Here is a 20,125-nt window from a genome sequence, read left to right on the forward strand (position 1 = left end):
CCTCTGGTTTTACTCTCAAAGGAGCTATCCACGATGCTGAATCTATGTTGTTGAGATATCTTCAGATTCACATCCACTGTTGCCACTGTTTTTGGTCACAGTTGGAAATGTAAATTTCTGTCTCTTATACGATATAGTGCAATATAACCTGAGTGCAAATGAGTATAGCATGGCTTGTTTTATCATTTGTATGAAGAAGATGTTACAACATGCTGCTCTCTAATGTGATGACTATGTAGTTATATTGGTAGAATCCAAAGACATAGCTATGGTCCAAAACACGCTGCAGAAATAATCCAATGAGATCTCTTTAACTGCCCCTGGTTCAATGCTAGGGAATCTTGGGAATTTTAGTTTATTGTGGCATCAGAGATCTCTGACAGAGAAGGCTAAATGTCTCACAAAACTACAGTTCCCAGAATTGAGTCAAGGCAGTTAAAGCAGTCTCAAACTGTTGGTCTGGAAAAATCAGTATGCAAAAATGAAATGAAGTAGGCTCAAGTCTACAAAAGGTCATACTACTACCATTTTCTTTTACTTAGTCTCAGAGGTGCTACAATATCCCATTGCATAATTATACTGGTACAGAAAGCCATTTGGATAATAAGGACAGTTGTACAATCTCACCTGGAAAAATGTTCTCCTGTAGATGTGGTCCATGAAATTTAATCCAAACACTTCTCTTTAAGACAAAACACCTATAACTGTTAAATACAGTTTAGACCTCCACATGGCTGGATAGGTAACTATTTTAAAAGCAGACCCAGAGAGATGGTATTTCTTGCCTTTTTTTTTTTCCTTTGATGGAAGAAAGAGGCAGGCAACAGAATGGAGTGAGTGAGAAGATAAGTGTTTCCACTTACTTTTGACTCTGTTTTTCCCTATCATCAGTAGGCAGCTCCCTGGAAGATTGCTCCCAAAGGAGAGCTTTTTCACACTTTTTCTCCTCTTGAATCCTCTCTGCTTTTTAAATTTTCACAACAACCTGGGATAGTTTGTGCTCCTAGATAACTGTTGCCCAAGATCACCTAAAGAGTTTTCTTTATCATGTAGATGTTTGAACTTATGTCTTCCTTGTCTTAGTTTGACAATTTAACCACTACATTGGCCCTTAACAGAAGGAAGGTTTTCCAACTCTGCTTATGCTACTTACACCATATAAAGTGAGGTATTGCATCTGTACCAATTATGTTTGTACATAAGACACTGAGGAGTTGAATATGTTTTCTTTTTAGGCTGTTGGACAGAGCACCTGATGGACCCATCTTCATAGGACTCTGTTTTTTGGTCCGAGCAGTGGACGCGATTGGTTTTGCTGCAGCAATGACTTCCTCATTTTCTATTCTTGCAAAGGCGTTCCCTAACAACATAGCTACAGTTCTGGTATGTATGATATTGATCAGTGGCTTCGAAAACCCCTCTTAATGTAAAATTTGAGGTGTTAACTGGCACAGTGGAAGCAGCAGGGCAAGATAGGGGCAGATGGGCTAATAGAAACAAAATCTAACAACCTAGGTATGATCAGTGCAATCATGCTTACAATGTAAAATGTAATTTGGCTCCTACTATTACAGGACATACTTAATGACTGATCTAAAATATTTAAATACCAACTTTTATCTTGAGGTCTCAGGAGGTACCAGGGATTGCAATAATCACAGTACATTGCATACATTTCCCATGCAAACAAAATGAGGATCAAAATTCTACAAAAAAGATGCTCACCATATATGGAATGAGAATGCCAGATGCCCAAGCTGGATTCAGGAAAGGAAGAGGCAATAGGGATTAATCGCAAACATACACTGGATAATGGAGTGTACCACAGAAGTTTTTTTAAAAAAAACTTGGAGTATAGTAATGCCCATGATTATATAAATCGTGGTAAGCTATGGTTCACTCTTAAAGAAATGGGTGTGCCACAACATTTGATTGTCCTGATTTGTAAACTGAACTCGGGACAAGAGGCTACTATTAGGACAGAATATAGAGAAACAGAATGATTTACATTTGGTAATGGGTCAGCATGGCTGTATTCTCTCACCCTATCTACTTAATAATAATAAATAATAATAATACTTAATTTGTACACTGAATATATAGTACATAAAGCAGGATTAGACTTGGAAGGAAGAGGCATGAAAATCAGAGGAGGGAACAGCAATGATCTATGATGTGTAGATGACACCATATTACTAGCAGAAAATAGCAAAGACTTGGAATGATTATTGAAAGAAGTCAAAGCAGAAAGTATAAAGGTAGGTTAAGAAAACAAAAATGATCACAGATGATTTACATAACTTTAAAACAGATGATGAAAACATTGAAATTTCATACCTTGGCTCAACCATTAATCAGAGTGGGGACTGCAGTCCCTTATCTGTTGGAGTTCCCCAGGGCTCTGTTCTGGGTCCCCTTCTGTTTTCTCTCTACACACTGTCCTTAGGAAAACTCATTAGCTCTTTTGGCTTTTCCTACCATCTGTATGCCGATGACACCCAGCTGTATCTTTCCGCCCCTGACCTTTCTCCAAGGCTTGAACAGCAAGTTTCGTCTTGCCTCACAGCTGTCTCGCAGTGGATGCGCCATCGGCGTTTGAAGCTCAACATGTCCAAGACAGAGCTTCTTGTCTTTCCTCCTAAGCCCACCCTTCAACTCTCCTTTTCTGTCTCTGTGGACAACATTTCTATTCAACCAGTCCAGCAAGCCCGCCGTCTTGGTTTTATCTTTGACTCTTCTCTGTCGTGTATCCCTCAGATCCAGACCACAGCCAAGGCTTGTAGATTCTTTTTGTACAATATTGCCAAAATCCAACCATATCTCTCCACCTCTACTGCCAAGATCCTGGTCCATGCCCTAGTGATCTCACGACTTGATTACTGTAATGTCCTCCTGGCTGGGCTTCCTCTTTCTCACCTCCGTCCTTTAATTTCTGTTCAGCATTCAGCTGCACGCATTATCACTTCCACCCACCATGCTGTCCACATCTCTCCTGTGTTGGCATCCCTTCACTGGCTCCCCCTCCCTTTCCGCATTCAGTATAAGCTCCTGCTGTTGACATTATAGCCCTCCATGGACTGGCCCCTCCTTACTTATCAGACCTTCTTTCTCCTCACCTTCCCACTCGGGCCCTCCGTTCTGGTAGTCAAGGTCTGCTGTCTCAGCCCAGGATTTCCTCTGCCCCATCCCGGATTTGCCCCTTTTCACTTGCTGCCCCTCCCTCCTGGAACCTTCTTCCCCCACAAGCAAGAGCCATCACTTCTTTAACCAGCTTCAAAACGGAGTTGAAAACCATCCTGTTCAGAGAAGCCTTCCCAGGCATTGCATAATTGTCGCTTACCATTGCATAATTGTCGCTTACTATTTGATGTTCTTTTGGTGCCTGTTTATCAAACCATTTCCTGTATTTCTATGTACTGTATATGCATTATCCTACTTGAGAGTATGTATTTTCCCTGGAAAATGATTAACCATCCATTATGAAGCCAAGCCCTCCCTCCATTCCATCTGCCTTGGTCCAGGCCTTGGAGGTAGAGAGGAACTGCTGGACCTCTTACCCTTTCCCTCCACCACTCCCTTCTCCTTCTGTGTCATGTCTTTTTAGATTGTAAGCCCGAGGGCAGGGATCCGTCTAACTAAAAAGATTGCATGTACAGCGCTGTGTAAATTTACAGCGCTTCATAAATAAAGGTTAATAATAAATAATAATAAAGAAATCATAAGGAAACTAGCACTTGGAAGGGCAGCTTTGAAGGAACTAGACAAGATCCTTAAGTGTAAATATATATCATTGAATACTACAGTTAGGATGGTCCATGCCATCGTACTGCCAATATTTATGTATGGTTGTGAAAGCTGGACAGTGAAGAAAGCTGATGGGAAGGAAACCAACTCATTTGGCATGTGGTGCTAGAGAAGAGATCTGCAGCTGTGCTGGATTGCTAAAAAGACAAATAAATGGGTCCTAGAGCAGATCAAGCCTGAACTCTCTTTAGAAGCCCAGATGTCTAAACTGAGACTACTGTGTTTTGGACATATCATGAGAAGACATGATTCATTAGAAAAAACGATAATGCTTGCTAAGGTAGAAAGCAGTAGGAAAAGAGGAAGCCCCATTACAGATGGATGGATTCAAGGAAGCAACAGCCCTGAGTTTGCAAGACTTGGATATGGGTTTGCCATAATTTGAAGTCAACTTGAAGGCAGCTAACAACAACTCAGGGCAACATGTAATAAAAATACATGTGACAGTTTAAACAGTATAGAATTTGAGAAAACAAAAATAATGTAAGCAGGCTTAAACATTATGCAATTGAACAAGTTTAAAGATTAAAGCAATTTAAAATCATAATGCCTGCTGTGACCGATTTAACAACTTCTTCGCGGATAAAATCTCTCGGATAAGCGAAGGTCTGGATGCCAGTATTAGAGCAGAAACCAGAGTAGAGGCGTCCAGAGCTTCCGTGGACTTGGTTAAACTGGATCACTTTGAGTCTGTAAGTACCGAGGATGTGGACAGGATCCTTAGGAGTGTTAGGAAGACGACCTGCTCTCTCGATCCCTGTCCCTCATGGCTGGCGGCTCAGGGGGGACCGGTGGTAACTTCAATGTTACACCGGATTATTAATACATCTTTCAGGAATGGGCAATTTCTTTCGAATTTAAAATTGGCCACTGTAAGACCTTTATTAAAAAAGCCCTCCCTTGACCCCCTGATGCATAATAATTATCGGCCTGTATCGCTGTTGCCATTTTTGGGGAAGGTGATCGAGAGGGCGGTTGCGATCCAGCTCCAATCGATCCTGGATGAAACGGGTTATCTAGACCCATTTCAAACCGGCTTTCGGGCGGGTTACGGGGTTGAGACTGCCATGGTCGCCTTGGTCGATGACCTCCGTCTGGGCATTGACAGGGGAAGCGTGTCCCTGTTGGTGCTCTTGGACATCTCAGCGGCTTTCGATACCATAGACCATGATATCCTTCTGGAGCGCCTGGTAGAGGTGGGAGTCGGGGGCACTGCGCTCCAGTGGTTCCGGTCCTACCTCTCTGGGAGGTTCCAGATGGTGCAGCTGGGAGACGTGTGCTCCGACAAGAGACCCCTAACATCTGGGGTCCCTCAAGGAGCCATTCTGTCTCCCATGCTTTTCAACATTTACATGAAACCGCTGGGAGAGATCATCCGGAGACATGGGGCGCAGGGTTATCAGTACGCTGATGACACCGAAATAATTTTCTCTGTCTCCGACTGATGCAGTGACCGGGGATGGCATCTCTCCTCTCGTGGCCTGTCTGGAGTCGGTAATGGGCTGGATGAGGGAAAACAGACTCAGCTTGAATCCAGAGAAAACGGAAGTACTTGTGATAGGTTCTCCTGGCCCAGGGTTGGCGGTGGTTCCACCTGTCCTGAATGGGATCACGCTTCCTGTGAGGGACTCTGTACGCAGTCTGGGGGTGCTCCTCGACTCATCACTCCACCTTACATCTCAGGTGGACGCGACGGTCAGGAGCACCTGTTATCAGCTTCGGCGTATACGCCAGCTGCGTCCCTACCTGAGCCAGGGGGACCTAGAAACAGTGGTACACGCTCTGGTAACCTCTCGGTTGGATTTCTGCAATGCGCTCTACATGGGGCAACCCTTGTACCATACCCGGAAGCTGCAATTAGTGCAGAATATGGCAGCAAGACTGGTCACTAATACATCTAGGACCAGTCATATAACACCGGTCTTAAAAGACCTACATTGGCTGCCTATTCGCTTCCGGGCGCAATACAAGGTGTTGGTTATAACCTATAAAGCCCTAAATGGCTTGGGCCCAGGGTACTTAGAGGACCGCCTCTCTCCATACAATCCGCCCCGCACACTCAGATCCACCGGGCAGCATTTGTTAAGAGTTCCGGAGGCTAGATTGGTTAACACCACTAGAAGGGCCTTTTCCATCTCGGCCCCCACCCTCTGGAACTTGCTGCCCATCGAGCTCCGTTCAGCAACCTCCCTGGCCCAATTTAAGAAGGGGCTAAAAACATTCTTTTTCAAGCAGGCTTACCCCTGATTCTTTGCCCTGAGAGTCCTCTTCCCCCCTCTGTCAGTTGTTTGTGATCTGGCACAAGTTCTTTTATTACTGTTTTAATGGTATTGTTTTTATAAATTGTATTGAATATTGCTGTTAACCGCCCTGATGTTTCGAAGGGCGGTATATAAATAAAGTTTTTTTTTTTTAATGTAAATACACATTTAGAAGAAGTCAGACCACAAAGCCACATTTTAGCTTGGTGACAGGATGAAGCCACAAGCAGTACCTCCAGTTAGATCCCCAAAGGGAAAACCTTTCACAAAGGGGTACCACAGCAGAGAAGTCCCACTTCTATGCCTTCCCGTGGTGAATTACTCCTATAGAGGAGAAAGAGAGGGAGAAGAACCATCAACTAAAATTAATCATTACTCAGATACAGAATGGGCAGATCTGTCTTTAAAAATTAAACATTTTTCTTCAAGCACATTAACTTATCTTCCTTAGTGGTTCTAGTGCTGTATCTCATCCCATTTCCCTTTTTCTTTTACAAAAAAAAAAAAGAAGCCCCTACATTACTATTTTGGAATGCTGATTTTAAAATATGTATTTTATTGGGCTTAGTCTCTTATTGGGCTGTATTCAGATGAATCCTGAACCAAATTGGATTCATCTGGGCAGATCTGAGAGATGTCCAAATCAAAGTAGGACTTACTAAAAGCGAGCTGAATCTACTCCTGACAATTCAGTAGCAATTTGGATTTGGAGGGACCAGACAGCATGATTCCCCAAACTGACACATTTCTCCCCAAGCTCTCTCTATAAGAAAAACACCAAGGGGAGGGAAAGAGGAGAGGGGTACAGTTTTGTGACTGGCAGTTCTAGCTTATATTGTTGTTCTGTGCCTTCAAGTTGTTTCCGACTCATGGCAATCCTAAGGAGACCCTATGATGGTGTTTTCTGGGGCTGAGAGTGCATGCCTCACCCCAGTTCACCCAGCCAGTTTCCATGGCCAACTGAGCAATTAAACCTGTATCTCCAGAGTCTAATCTTTTGTGCAAACCACTACACCACACTCATAGTTAATGTTTTTGCAAGGCTTTCTAGGCTCAGTTTTGAAGTATGTGGAGGGATGTTGAAGTAATATATCACAGAACTGGTCTTGTGTCTCGTGCTTCTGTTTGTTTTCTTTCCTCAGAAATAGGAACATTGTAAGTATTTTGCAAGAGACTGTGGGACCTGGACCAGTGTAGTAGTGGGTTCTTGCTTGGTAAATGCTAGATGTTAAAATCCCTCTGCTTCTCCCGCTGTGTGCTTTACATCCATCATTTTCCCAGTCATGTTTTATCGTCTGTGCCTTGAGTGTCAACTGGCCAAACACCCAAGTTCTCAGCTGGTTTTCATTCATTATGACTCACTAACCACTGGACTTATCTTCCTGAAGTTTCAGATTTCTTACCTGGAGTAGGCTGTATGACACTTGCAGCTTTCATACACATCATTTTTTAAAGGTATGGAATGGAATAAGAAGAACCAAAATACTTCTCTGCCATCACTTCAGTTTTGGATGGGAGGTGGAATAAAAGCTGATTCTAAAAACAGACAGAAAGCAAAAGAAAATCTGAAAAGTAACAGTGAATTATTTTTGTGTGCTTTCAAGTCATTTCTGACTTGGTGACCCTACAGCAAACCTATCATAGTGTTTTCATGTTTCAAGTTTCCATGGCTGAGTGGGGATTTGAACCCTGGTCTCCCAATATCCTGCTGGCCTCTGACAATGAATACTATGTATTTATCACTAAAGAGTAAAAATAAATAAACACAAATCAACACAAATAATGAAATTGCCTCAGACTGGAGCAGCTAGACATATCAACATGCTATTTAAAAACACTTACACAAAGTTTGCCTGACCCATATTACCAAAAAGAAACACACAAATATTTCATTAATTTGCAACAGTTTCTCATAAATTACTGCAGCCATAGATGGCTTGGCAAAAGCCAGTACTAACAAGAGGCATATCTGTATTTCATATACTTATGATACATTTCCAACTTCAGATTGAGAGCTTCCCTTCTACCCCAGTCTTCACACCTATCTTTTTAAAATGTTGGTTAATTAGTCTTTCTTTAATAAGAAACATTTGCTCTCCATCTCTGTTCTAACTATCTTTTTTAACAATTGACCATTAAAAAACCCAAGAAGATTTTTTTTAAGAGGGGGGCTTTCTAAACTGAAAAGGCTGCTCGTGCACAAAACTCCTTGTACCCCTTTCTGCAATTAGGTAAGCTTCATCTGTTTAAAAGGAACCATATTTTTAAATTTAATCTCTCCCCTTTCCAACATTAAAAAGTTGCGGGAAGTTCATTTTTTAAAGATACACATTTTAAAGGCCCATAGCACAAATCCCTTTGAATACCCCACACCACACCACATCTCTTGTTTGGTAGTTGATAGGAGACATGAAGGTTTGGATTTAGGTCCAAATTGAAATTTAGACCTGAATCAAACTGAGCAGCTCTCAGACGAATCTGAGCTGAATCAGGCTATTTTCCCAACTGATGAATCTTGTGACCAGTGCATGCCCAGTCTAGTATGTTAGGGGCAAGCAACTATTAATGTTAGTATAGAATTCCTTTTAGCCATTGCCTTTAACTTAGCAAATGTGCATGTTGGGTTTGGTGTACATTCACATCGACTTGTCTGGATCTTCTCTTGTGATCCCACTTTATGCTTTACTATTGCCAAAGCTATCTCAGGTCCTTGTTGTGTCCTTTGCCTTTGATTCTCATCTGTAGATGGGCCAAAATGTGGTGGCAGAGCATCTACTTTACATGCAAAAGCTCCCAGGTTCACATAGGTTGAGGGAAATCTGCCTGAAAACCTGGGGAATGTCTGCCAGAAAGACCTTTTTATCTGATTGCATTGTTGCTATTTGCTTCCTTTTTTAGGGCAGCCTTGAAATTTTTACTGGACTAGGACTAGTACTTGGGCCCCCTCTTGGTGGCTTTTTATACCAGTCGTTTGGCTATGAAGTCCCTTTCATTGTACTTGGAAGCTTAGTGCTGCTCTCGGTGCCTCTCTATATGTGTATTTTACCAAAATACGGTAGGTACTGTTTTTATTGCTTTTCTGTTTCAAAGCCAAGAGGAGCAGCAAACCTGCCTTTTTAATTTTTAATTTACACTATCATTCCTTTCTTTGACTCTGTTATCCCTCATTAACTTACATTTTACTAGTTTCAGTAAGCCTAGACTAAGATTAACATTGGATTTAGTTCAGTATTTACACTTTATAATTGTAAATATTGGACAAAATCCAAGGTTAGTCTTAGTCTAGGCCCACTGAAACCAGTAAAATGTACGTTAATTGTGACTAACAAGTTCTGTTCATTTCTATAGATCTACTGTAGCTATAACCAGAACTTGCAGAAACTACTGTACTTTTGGGGACTGTAACATAGGGTTGTGCTAGCTCAATAATTTTGTGTTCTATAGTTTTTTTTAAAATGTAATGTTTGCAGGTTCTCAATAGGCCCAACAGATTTAACGCCACAGATATAGAAACTAATTATGTGGAACATTAATATTACCAAGTTGTAGTCATGCTAATGACCAGTAAACCTCTAGCCCTAATCTGTTTGTTGTTGTTGTGTGCCTTCAAGTAATTTCTGGTTTATGACGACCCAAAGGCAAATCTGTCATGGGGTTTTCTTGGCAAGATTTGTTCAGAGAAGGTTTGCCTTGCCCAGAGGTCACTTAGTGGGTTTCACGGCCAAACACGGCCAATGCGATTTTAGGCTGCATCAATAGAAGTATAGTATCTAGATCAAGGGAAGCAATAGTGCCACTGTATTCTGCTCTGGTCAGGCCCCACCTGGAATATTGTGTCCAGTTCTGGGCGTCACAATTCAAAAAGGACATTGAGAAACTGGAGTGTGTCCAAAGGAGGGCGACTAAAATTTTGAAGGGTCTTGAAACCATGCCCTATGAGGAATGACTCAGGGAGCTGGGGATGTTTAGCCTGGAGAAAAGAAGGTTAAGAGGTGATATGATAGCCCTGTTTAAATATTTGAAGGGATGTCATATTGAGGAGGGAGCAAACTTGTTTTCTGCTGCTCCAGAGACTAGGACCCGGAGCAATGGATGCAAGCTCCAGGAAAAGAGATTCCACCTCAACATTAGGAGGAACTTCCTGACAGTAAGGGCTGTTCGACAGTGGAACACACTCCCTTGGAGTGTAGTGGAGTCTCCTTCCTTGGAGGTCTTCAAACAGAGGCTGGATGGCCATCTGTCGAGGATGCTTTGATTTGGATTTCCTGCATGGCAGAATGGGGTTGGACTGGATGGCCCTTCCAGTCTCTTCCAACTCTATGATTCTATGGCCTGTTACAGACAACCAAAATAAAGCTGCTTCGAGTCACAGTGGAGGTATGGTGTTTCAATGATGCATGCGTCCTAAGAGTCCAGAAGTCGCACCAAAGTCACGCTCCAGGACTCTTAGGACGCATGCATCATTGAAACACCATACCTCCACTGTGACTCGAAGCAGCTTTATTTTGGCTGTCTGTAACAGGCCTATGATTCTATGAACCCTGGTCTCCAGAGTCGTAGTCCAACACACATACCACTTTACTCTAAACTGTAGGTACTTTTATATGTACTCCCGTATGAAACGCATCAATCCAAGACATTTTATGAACAAAAGACAAGATGGCACTGCTCCCCATTCTGTGTGCAGAAGCAGACTAAATGGAGCTGAATTTTTCTTCATCATTAGTGCTTGGTTGGCATCTTTTGCTGCAGTTGAGGCCAATAGGCTAGATCATGGGCCACAGCATATTTTTCTTTTCTTTTTTTTTTAAAAAGGAAGCTCAGACAGTGAGAACAGTAGACTAGATCGTGGGCCACTAACTCTGTATTGTCTACGCTGACTAACACAGGCTACCAGGGTTTCAGGCATGGGTCTTTTCCACAACTGCCTGGAAATGCCAGGGCTTGAACTTGGGGCCTTCTGTATGCAAAGCATGCTCTTTGCTACTGAGCTACAGAAACCTCTTTTTTTCTAATATCTCTCCATTCACACCACATGCCTCAGGCAGCCTTGGCTCAATGACAGCTATATTCAGCAGAGTTCTTTCATTTGCTGAACTTTGTCTCTCATGTTTCATCAAAAATTTTAAAAGGAACTAGTTTCTTATGCTGTTTTTTTTTAATGAGTCAGGAGTGGAAATGTGAAGGTTCAGCTGAATGTGAAGCACAGTACAAAGACCCACTTAGTATTGCCACTGATAGTAGTGTCCTTCATATGGTATTTGTTCTGATTTGAGGTTTAAGTTTGAGGTTCATGTAGGTTGAGCCCCAACAGTAGCATCTTCAGCATGTTGAAAACGTCAAAATAGTGGTGTCTTCATCCAGGTGTCTGTCCTCATCCCTCTGGTTCAATTCACGCTGCAGAAATAATAATCTATTTTGACACCTCTTTAACTGCTCCTGGCTCAGTGCTAGAGAGTCCTGGGAATTGTAGTTTATTGTGGCACCAGAGCTCTCTGACAGAGAAGGCTAAATGCCTCACAGAACTAGAGTTTCCAGAATTCTCTAGTATTGAGCCAGAGCAGTTAAAACAGTGTCAAACTGGATTACTTCTGCAGTGAGGGTCGAATGTCTGTTGCCCTTAAGTTAAATTTACGATAATATTTTTTTTCAGTCATGGACTTTTATTATATGAAGCATGATATCACCAGCAATATTATTATTGTTATAAAGTTCAAAATTACAATATTTTGTGTGTTCTTTCATTACAGATTCAACGCCTAGTAAAGATTCATTCTGGAAGCTTGTTGTTATACCCAAAATTATCCTCCTCAGTCTTACAATATTTTCATTAAGTGCATGCTTAGGATTTCTAGATCCTACAATGTCACTATTTGTCTTGGAAAAGGTAGGCACTGTTAGAGAAAAGTATTTTTGGAAACATACTACCTATCTAAAACAACTGCATAATAGTAGATTATCAGATTGTGCCAAAAAGAATGGCAGTGGGATATCAGTTTTCAAACAGAATGTCTCTGTTGGGGGTGGGGAAGGAATCTAATGGCACTTTTATGATCAGCTGGTTGTTTTACAGCCAGCTTTTGTGGATTTGAATCTAGGGTCGAAAACACACTGCAGAAATAATTGCTTTAGCTGCCCTAGCTCAGTGTTAGGGAATCCTGGAATTGTTGTTTATTGTGGCACCAGAGCTTGCTGACAGAGAAGAGTACATGTCTCACAAAACTACACTTCCCAGAATTCTCTAGCATTGAGCCAGGGCAATTAAAGTGGTCTCAAACTGGATTAATTCTACAGTGTGTTTTGGACCTAGTTCAGAGGCACTGTATCAGTTGATATAGGCTGTTAGCCTTGCTAATGGCACCTAGTTTTCAAGGCCTTCTTATCCCATCTTTAAATCCAAAAACAGACTGAGATAGGACAGGTTTAGCCAAACAAAGTAGTGGAGAGGTCTGGGTTCCAGGCATTGTAAGGATTCAGGATATTAACACCAGAATAACGAAAATTTTGCATTAGTGTTGTGTGGTTTTCTTTACTTTTCCTTTTTTATTGAGTAAATAATTAACGCATCAGGGTTTCTGTTTAATTCCTAATAAATTATACCAATCGAGCGCTAATTTATTATAAACAGAGTCCATTTCTGTCTTACTGAAACTATCAAATTTGGGAGGTTGTTAGAGGCATGTTTCAAGTTTTAAAAATGTACAGATGCCATTTTATGTCTATGATAATACACATAGCAAAAGAATACACTAGGGAGACCAACCTAACCTAGCTTGGTAGTTTGTTCCAGAGCCTGGGAGCTACCATAGGAAAGTTCTCAGTCCCATCACCACCAAATATTCCACCAAGGGAGTTAGGACCAATAGAAAGGCCTCCCTCAAAGATCTTAAGACCTGTGCAGGCCTATATATTATAACAATCTTTCAAATAGTTTTATCCAAAGTCACTGAAATTTCTGACAATGTTATTAACCGTTGGATTATGTGAGATACCCTAAATGTTACAGAGAATACAGATGAAGAAAGTAGAATTTTGTAAACCAATGTTAAGATACTATTATAAAATAATACTGCTTTTTTCTATAGTTCAGATTGCCTGCTGGCTATATAGGACTTGTTTTCTTGGGGCTGGCACTCTCCTATTCTTTATCTTCACCATTAATTGGTTTTCTTAGTGATACAAAGCCAGTGAGTATATTTCTCCTCCATTTCTTTTAATTTTTTTAAAAATGTGTTCTATATTTTTGTCGGTTCTAATGCTGTGATATCAATGCTTGAAATTCAGTGGTTGGTTAGCAGAAATTCTTGTTCTGAAATCAGAACACACCAAATGTCTTAAACCTAGTATGAATCACATGTTCTTTTGTAGTGTTCTTTTCAGCCCACCTCCCTCCCACTCCCTGCTAATTACATATAGATAATAGTAGCTGAGTCTTCAAATCTTTAAAAACCAGTTGTCATATTCTCTGCCTGAGAATTCTAAATAGCCCTCCTTAAAACTGCCAATCCCAGAATGCAACAGGAGGCAGCTAGAGGAGTCAAAGTGGAATAGTAGCACTTTAAGAGTATAGTGTGATAAACATCATAGTTAGCCAATGACTGATAACCAATCATTGATAGTCAATGTGAGAGCCAGCATGGTGTAGTGAGTATGGTTGTAACTGTTTGATCGTTGGACTGTGATAGCTGAGACTTAATTTCATTGATAGCTGCAAGAAAGTATAGAGATACTTCCACCAATGTAGGTTCCGTTTGTTTGCAGAAGGTAAAATCAGTGTTTAAGCCAACTGAGCAGTATACTGCATAAACAAAGAGCTAAGTATTGCTGCCTGAACAGCAGGAGCTTATACAGATACGAAGGTCTTCTTTAGGGGGGACACAGTGGCTGAGGAGAGGTTCCATTTTGTAGCAATACCACAGAGGACACCTCCCTCAAATAAAGTACAGCTGGTACTAGTTTTGGGCTTCAGATTAAAACAATCCATTATTTTGTTCCCTAATAAGTTAAAGCTACTGCCCTCAAGGTGACTTTAAACCCAATTATTTCCCGGCCTACATATGTATTATTGTACTTCTGTATAGTATAGAAAAATGTCAAGAATGTCATGATCACATTAAAATGTGTGTACAGTAATTGCTTACAGACAATACATAGCTGTTTGGGAGGTGCTGCACAGGGGGCACTGTTTTATCTTTTTGGAATAGGGCAGTGATTTTAACTGTATTCTCAAAAGCTCTAGATTTTCTTGAACATCTATTTGGATTACTCCGTTCAGCAGCATAGCTCAAGACATTGTTTCCTGAGATTGAGCTTGCACCCCTTGGTTAGCTGGTCCATCAACAAGGCAAAACAAGACAGAAAGTAACTTTAGGGGCAAATGATTGAAGGCAACAAGAGGTTGTTTGCCACACACCCTATACTAGTCTGTCACTATAGCCACTGGTGAAGAACTAATGAACTGCCAGTCCAATTGATTTTAGTAAAAGAGCTAGCTGGGACACTCTTCTGCTCTTAATCTCAAGCAGAAAAATGTTTTGGATTGTCTGGCCTTCAATTTTGTCCTGAATAGTTTTAGGAATGTTGGATAACATTCAGTCCATGTAGAAAAGGTTCAGCAAAGCCACCATGATAAAAAAAAAAAAACACGAATTAGTCCCACCAGACCCAGAGGCCAGTCCTTGAATATGAAGTTAGATAGTACTTTGAATGAGCTAAGACTTGGACTCAGACACATGGTGGGATAGATAACAATTTCCTGCAGAGTTGTGTTTGTAGACTTTCAACCTCCTTGTTAAAAGCTGTTACCCAAACAGATATACTATATAGTATTTGTGGTCTTATTTTGGTTTTATAAATTTTCATAGCTGCAAGGAAATCTTGGTTTCCCTTCTTATAATAAAAGGATTGTAAAGTCGCCAGAGATCTTTTTCCAGATTGAACAACCTTTTCTCTCTGCTTTGCCCAAAGACCATTATAATGGAAAAGAACTCCCAAATATGTATACATTTTTACCTGCTCTATAATTTGGTTATTCACCTTCCATTTCCTTGGAGTGAATCCTTTTGAAAATACCAAAACCTTTGATTTAGTAACATTTATCTGTAGGTGTAACTTAACACAATACTCACTAAATCTATTCAGGGCTCTCGATAAGCCCACTTGAGTCAACGAAAGTAATACAGTGTCATTGGCATATTGCAACACAAAAAGTGGGCGATTTCCTAGCATAGGAGGATGGGTGTCGACCATTGACATGAAAGTTGGGAGATCTGCCACAAATAAATTAAATAAATGTGGGGCTAGAACACAGCCTTGTCTTACACCTATTCCTGAGTAGATTGGGTCACCTAACATTATATGCTGAGCTTGGTCTGGATACACTCGAGACCACAGCTTGGTTGATGGCGTATAAATTTTGGCTTAAAATCCATTATAGACCAAATAGATCTAGTCTAATTTGGTTTCTTTTATCTGATAATTATTATACTAACTGGTCAAAAATATATGAAGATAAATTAAAATTAAAGGGCCTAAGTCTGGACTCTCTACTCCTCCTAACAGAGGAGGAGTGTTTTAAGACAATTAAGGATTGTTTATTGAGTTGGGACTACATGATGACTTATTCCACTCCTCCCAGAGTGTGCTCCCCTTCTGTATTTGGCATTCCCCCCTATTGTGGCGAGATGCCAAAGTACTTTCAATCATTGTCCCTTCAGGCTTCGAGGAAAGCTTTCCTCTTCGCAAGGTTGAATATTCACCCTTCCTGTGTCACCAGGGGTAGATATTTGAGGATCCCTTTTGCAAATCGAATATGTTTATGTGAACTATCTCCAGATACTCTCCAACATATTATATTTCTTTGCCTGCTGTATCAAAAACCGAGAGCGAAATTGCTAAAGAAACTATCGGAAATGAACTACTGTTTAACGGATATAACTCTAGTACATTTATTGGAGGATTGTAATGTACAGATTACAAGATTGATGGCCAATTTTCTAATGGAGGCAACAAAAATCTGGCACAAATTAAATAATGGTTAGAGTTTAGTGTTAGATGATTTTAAGGACGAAAATTTTTAAATTTTTAAAGTATTCATGTAACTATTTTAGTTTAATTTTGTATTGTATTGTTTGTTGTATATTGTCTATTGAGATGCCTAATAAAGGTTGATGGATGGATGGACTCAGACAGTGCAAAAGCCTATCCTGAACATCATAGTTCTGCCCTTGAACATTTAAAGCAGATGTGAGAAACTGGAAAGCTAGAAGGCTGCATTAAGCCCTAGGGGAACTTGGAAAGCTATAAATGCTGTCTTCAGAGGTCTCTACAGGGTATGGGGACATTTTTCACCATGTTTTTTGTTTCAAAAAGGCCTTTCCTAGGCCTAAATTGAATTGTCAGGTTTAAAATGTGGGGCAAATGTGCCACACACCACCTAGGAGACATTTTGTAGCATTTCAGAGCAAAAATGTTTTCAAAATGTTTACAAAAATTATATTGACCCCTAGGCAGCCCAAGAGGCCCCCAAACATGTGGAAATGCCTTCTACATCCCCTAGAATGCATTTGGGTGCATTCTTTGGAAATAAAATACCTCGGGGGGGGGGGGTCACATGCAGTCTGAAGGCATAGTTTGCCCATCTCTCATCTGAACTCATTTTTCTTTCAGTTGAATTGACTGTTTCAGCTTTTCTTGAGCTTGACAAGGTTCCCCATTTTGATCTACAAGTCTACAAATTCCTCAGTCCACATGGCAAAAATCAGAATGTGATTTTATTGAAATGTGATATTTTGGTAAATGTTATGTTTATCCTCTCTTTATTTGTATCTTGCAGCATTTAAGGAAATGGTTACTGGCCTTTGGGGGCCTACTGACTGCACTATGCTATTTTCTCTTGGGACCGGCTCCCATTTTACACATTGAAAGGTAGATTATCTATCATTGGCTTTTATAACACTGGACTTTTGTTTATCTGAAGCATTTATATTTATCAGGAAATTAGTAAGCACACAGCTTTGTATCCCCTACCTTCAATTGTCCAATGTTTACCAGGAAAAGCTGAATTCTGCCATTTAGTCACTCTCTCTTCTTGCCACTTCATCCAAGACTGAAACAGAAGAGGAGGAGGAGGAGGAGGAGGAGGAGATGATGATGATGATGATGATGATATTTATTAATATCCTGTTTTCCCCTCAAAATTGCAATACAAAGCAGCTTACAAATTAAAAAACAAAAGAGTTAAAAACAGTGGACATTGAAATAGAATTAAATTAGTATAGTATTAAAACAACTCATTAAAAGAATAAAATGCAATTTAAAAGATAAAAGTGTTTGAAAATAATACATATTAAAACAGTTAAAAATAATAAAACATTAAAACAATAAAAATAAACCTATATATAGAGTATTAAGAGCCCAACTTCAACTGTAAAGGTTTGGCAGCACAAAAATATTTTAACTTGCTGCCGGAAGGACAGCAAGCACGGAACCATCCTGACCTCTCTTTGGAAGGAAACTGATATCCCACCGCCATTCTTTTTGGCACAGTCTGATAATCCACTATTATGCAATTGTTTTAGATAGATTCCAAAATCTGGGAGCAGCCACCAAGAAGGCCCTCTCCCTTGTTCCATTGAAATGAACATGAGAAGGTGGCAGGATAGAGTGGAGGGGCTCTCCAAGTGATCTTAAAACTCTCATGGGCTTATGTAAGGAGATATAGTCCTTTAAACAGCCTAGATCCAAACTGTAATGAGCACATATTCACTACTTGGCCAAAAACTGTGTTTCCGCAAAACCAAGAAATCCAGTCAGGAAGAATAATACAATGGCAAAAATTTTGTGCAATTTTCATCCAGTACAGCTGGCCCTTCCCTTATGCGGGGGCTCCGCACCCCATTGTTTCTTCTGGGGCGCGGGAGAAGCCTTTCTAGCACGGTTTCTAGCATATGCTGGAAGCCGCATATAGCGTACCCGCGTATGACACGGGCGCACTATATTTGCACATCCCAAATAGTTTCAGAAAATTATTCTGTGCAGAATACATGTTTGTTTTGCGTGAGCATTGTGGGTCTTTTTTGCAAAAAAAAAAAAAAAAGCTTGCCGGTATCCTATGTCATCTACTTAATTACAGTGGGACTTCAGGATCTGTGGGGGATCGGTTCCAGACCCCTGAGTGTGAATGCCAAATACACAGATGATCATGCCCATGTTGTCTCCGATGGTGGCATGTGCACGTGGCTGTGCCACCATTAGGGACAACAGGACTTCAGGTGAAGTACAGTTGTCTTCAATGGCGATGTAGCTGCATGCACACACTGCCACTAGGGACAACAGGAGTTGTGCCACGTGCACACTCTGCCATTGGAGACGATGCGGGCTTGCTGTCCACAGATGCTCAAATGCACAGATAGCATGTTTACGGAATCTGAGGTCTCACTTTACATATGTCCAGCTATAATATATGCTCACTTATAAGTCAAGTGCAAGTTTTGGGGGCAGAGGTATGGATTTAGATATGACCTGTATATAAATTGATAGTAATACTCAGGGGCATGTAACAGGGTAAAAAGACAGGGGGTTAAAATCCAGTTTGCTCAACAAAATAAGAAAAAAATCAGAGCTTTAGGCAGGTTGAAGGGAAAAACATGCCTGCCACTGTGTTCCTCCCAAAGACAGGCTGCCTCCATTATAGGCAATGCAGAGCTATACTAGGGTGACAGCAGAAAAGAGCTCACAAGGAGGGAGGCAGACTGTGATTGAGAAAGCCCAGTGAATACCTGCTTCCCTTCTTACAAGAAGTCTTTCTGTTTTAGGGGATAGATGCAGATATGCCCCGTTTCACAGACCTAGCAATCCACCTTTGGACAATAAAATGACTAGAGGGTACCTTCAAACATAAAGAATGTTCCCTGGTGTCCCCTCCTTGTCCTCCTCCCAGCCTACCTTTTTGACAGTTACCTTTAGAGTGAGTTGTTGCTGGAGCCTGCACAGTGATTCTCTGGAGCTGAGCTGCGATGTTGGCAATGTGGGGCAGCAAACTGAGTGTGAGCAGCCATTTTAGCATGGGATTAATATAAACTCTACCCACTCCGGGTTCCTTCTCTCTGCTCACAGTTCTGGCTGGCTTGACCCCTTAGGCCAAATGTCTGCCAGCGTGCCACTTATCCTCATTGGAGAGGAACTATTACCTTCCCCAGTCACTTCTGCCTTGAGAAAGAATGAGCAAAAGCACCACAGCCAGATAGCTGGCATGCATGCTACATGGAGGCAGAGGAGCACAAAGAACTGGTGGCTGAGGTTTGCCACCACTGAGCCTTTTTATTATTATTATTATTATTATTATTATTAACCTTTATTTATAAAGCACTGTAAATTTACACAGCGCTGTACATACAATCTTTTAGTTAGACGGTTCCCTGCCCTCAGGCTTACAATCTAAGAAGACACGACACAAAAGGAGAAGGGAGTGGTGGTGGGGAATGGGATCAGGTCCAGCAGTTCTCCACCTCCGAGGCCTGGACCAAGGCAGATGGACTGGAGGAAGTGCTTAGCTTCTTAATTAATGGTTAAAAGGAGGCTTCCTGGGTCAGAGAGGGGCTAGCCTCTGGGAATGCTTCTTTAAACAATATAGTCTTTAACTCAGTTTTGAAACTGGGTAGAGAAGTGATGAGGTGTGCATGTGGGGGAAGAAGGTTCCAGGAGTAAGGGGCAGCAAGCGAGAAAGGACGAATTCGGGAGGGGGCAGTGGTAGTCCTACACTACCTTTTGCTCTGCAGGGACAGGTCCCACCCCAAGTGCAGACCACCTCTCCCCGCACACTCCAACCACCAGGATTGATCTAGGGCAAAATCAACCCAGGTTTTTGGGGTCTATTTTTTTGGCTAGAATTTCTCAATTTATGCATGAGCATATACAGTAAGTAACATCTACAAGCCCTACTTCTCAGTCCTAACTTAATAGCCAGCAGCTGCATCAAGCAAAGGATGTCTCTTCAGCTGGTGACCAGGGCATAGGAAACTGATATCCCTTTCTTATCATCGTGCAAGCCTGGGACAATC

At 41.2% G+C, this 20,125-nt stretch overlaps 1 protein-coding gene across 2 annotated transcripts in view; it reads left to right on the forward strand.

Annotated features, from left to right (window-relative positions):
- SLC18B1 (solute carrier family 18 member B1) overlaps positions 1-20,125 on the forward strand; it is a 38,298-nt gene that overhangs the window by 10,167 nt on the left and 8,006 nt on the right. For both annotated transcript variants that reach the window (XM_089528469.1, XM_089528470.1), the window contains exons 5-9: positions 1,236-1,383; positions 8,964-9,120; positions 11,816-11,952; positions 13,151-13,252; positions 16,900-16,991. In XM_089528469.1, coding sequence (XP_089384595.1) covers positions 1,236-1,383; positions 8,964-9,120; positions 11,816-11,952; positions 13,151-13,252; positions 16,900-16,991 — 636 coding nt within the window. The remainder of the gene's footprint in view (positions 1-1,235; positions 1,384-8,963; positions 9,121-11,815; positions 11,953-13,150; positions 13,253-16,899; positions 16,992-20,125) is intronic.

This window comes from Sceloporus occidentalis, unplaced genomic scaffold (genome assembly GCF_023333645.1).
Source record: "Sceloporus occidentalis isolate IW3139 unplaced genomic scaffold, rSceOcc1.0.p SCAF_6, whole genome shotgun sequence".
Lineage (NCBI taxonomy): Eukaryota > Metazoa > Chordata > Lepidosauria > Squamata > Phrynosomatidae > Sceloporus > Sceloporus occidentalis.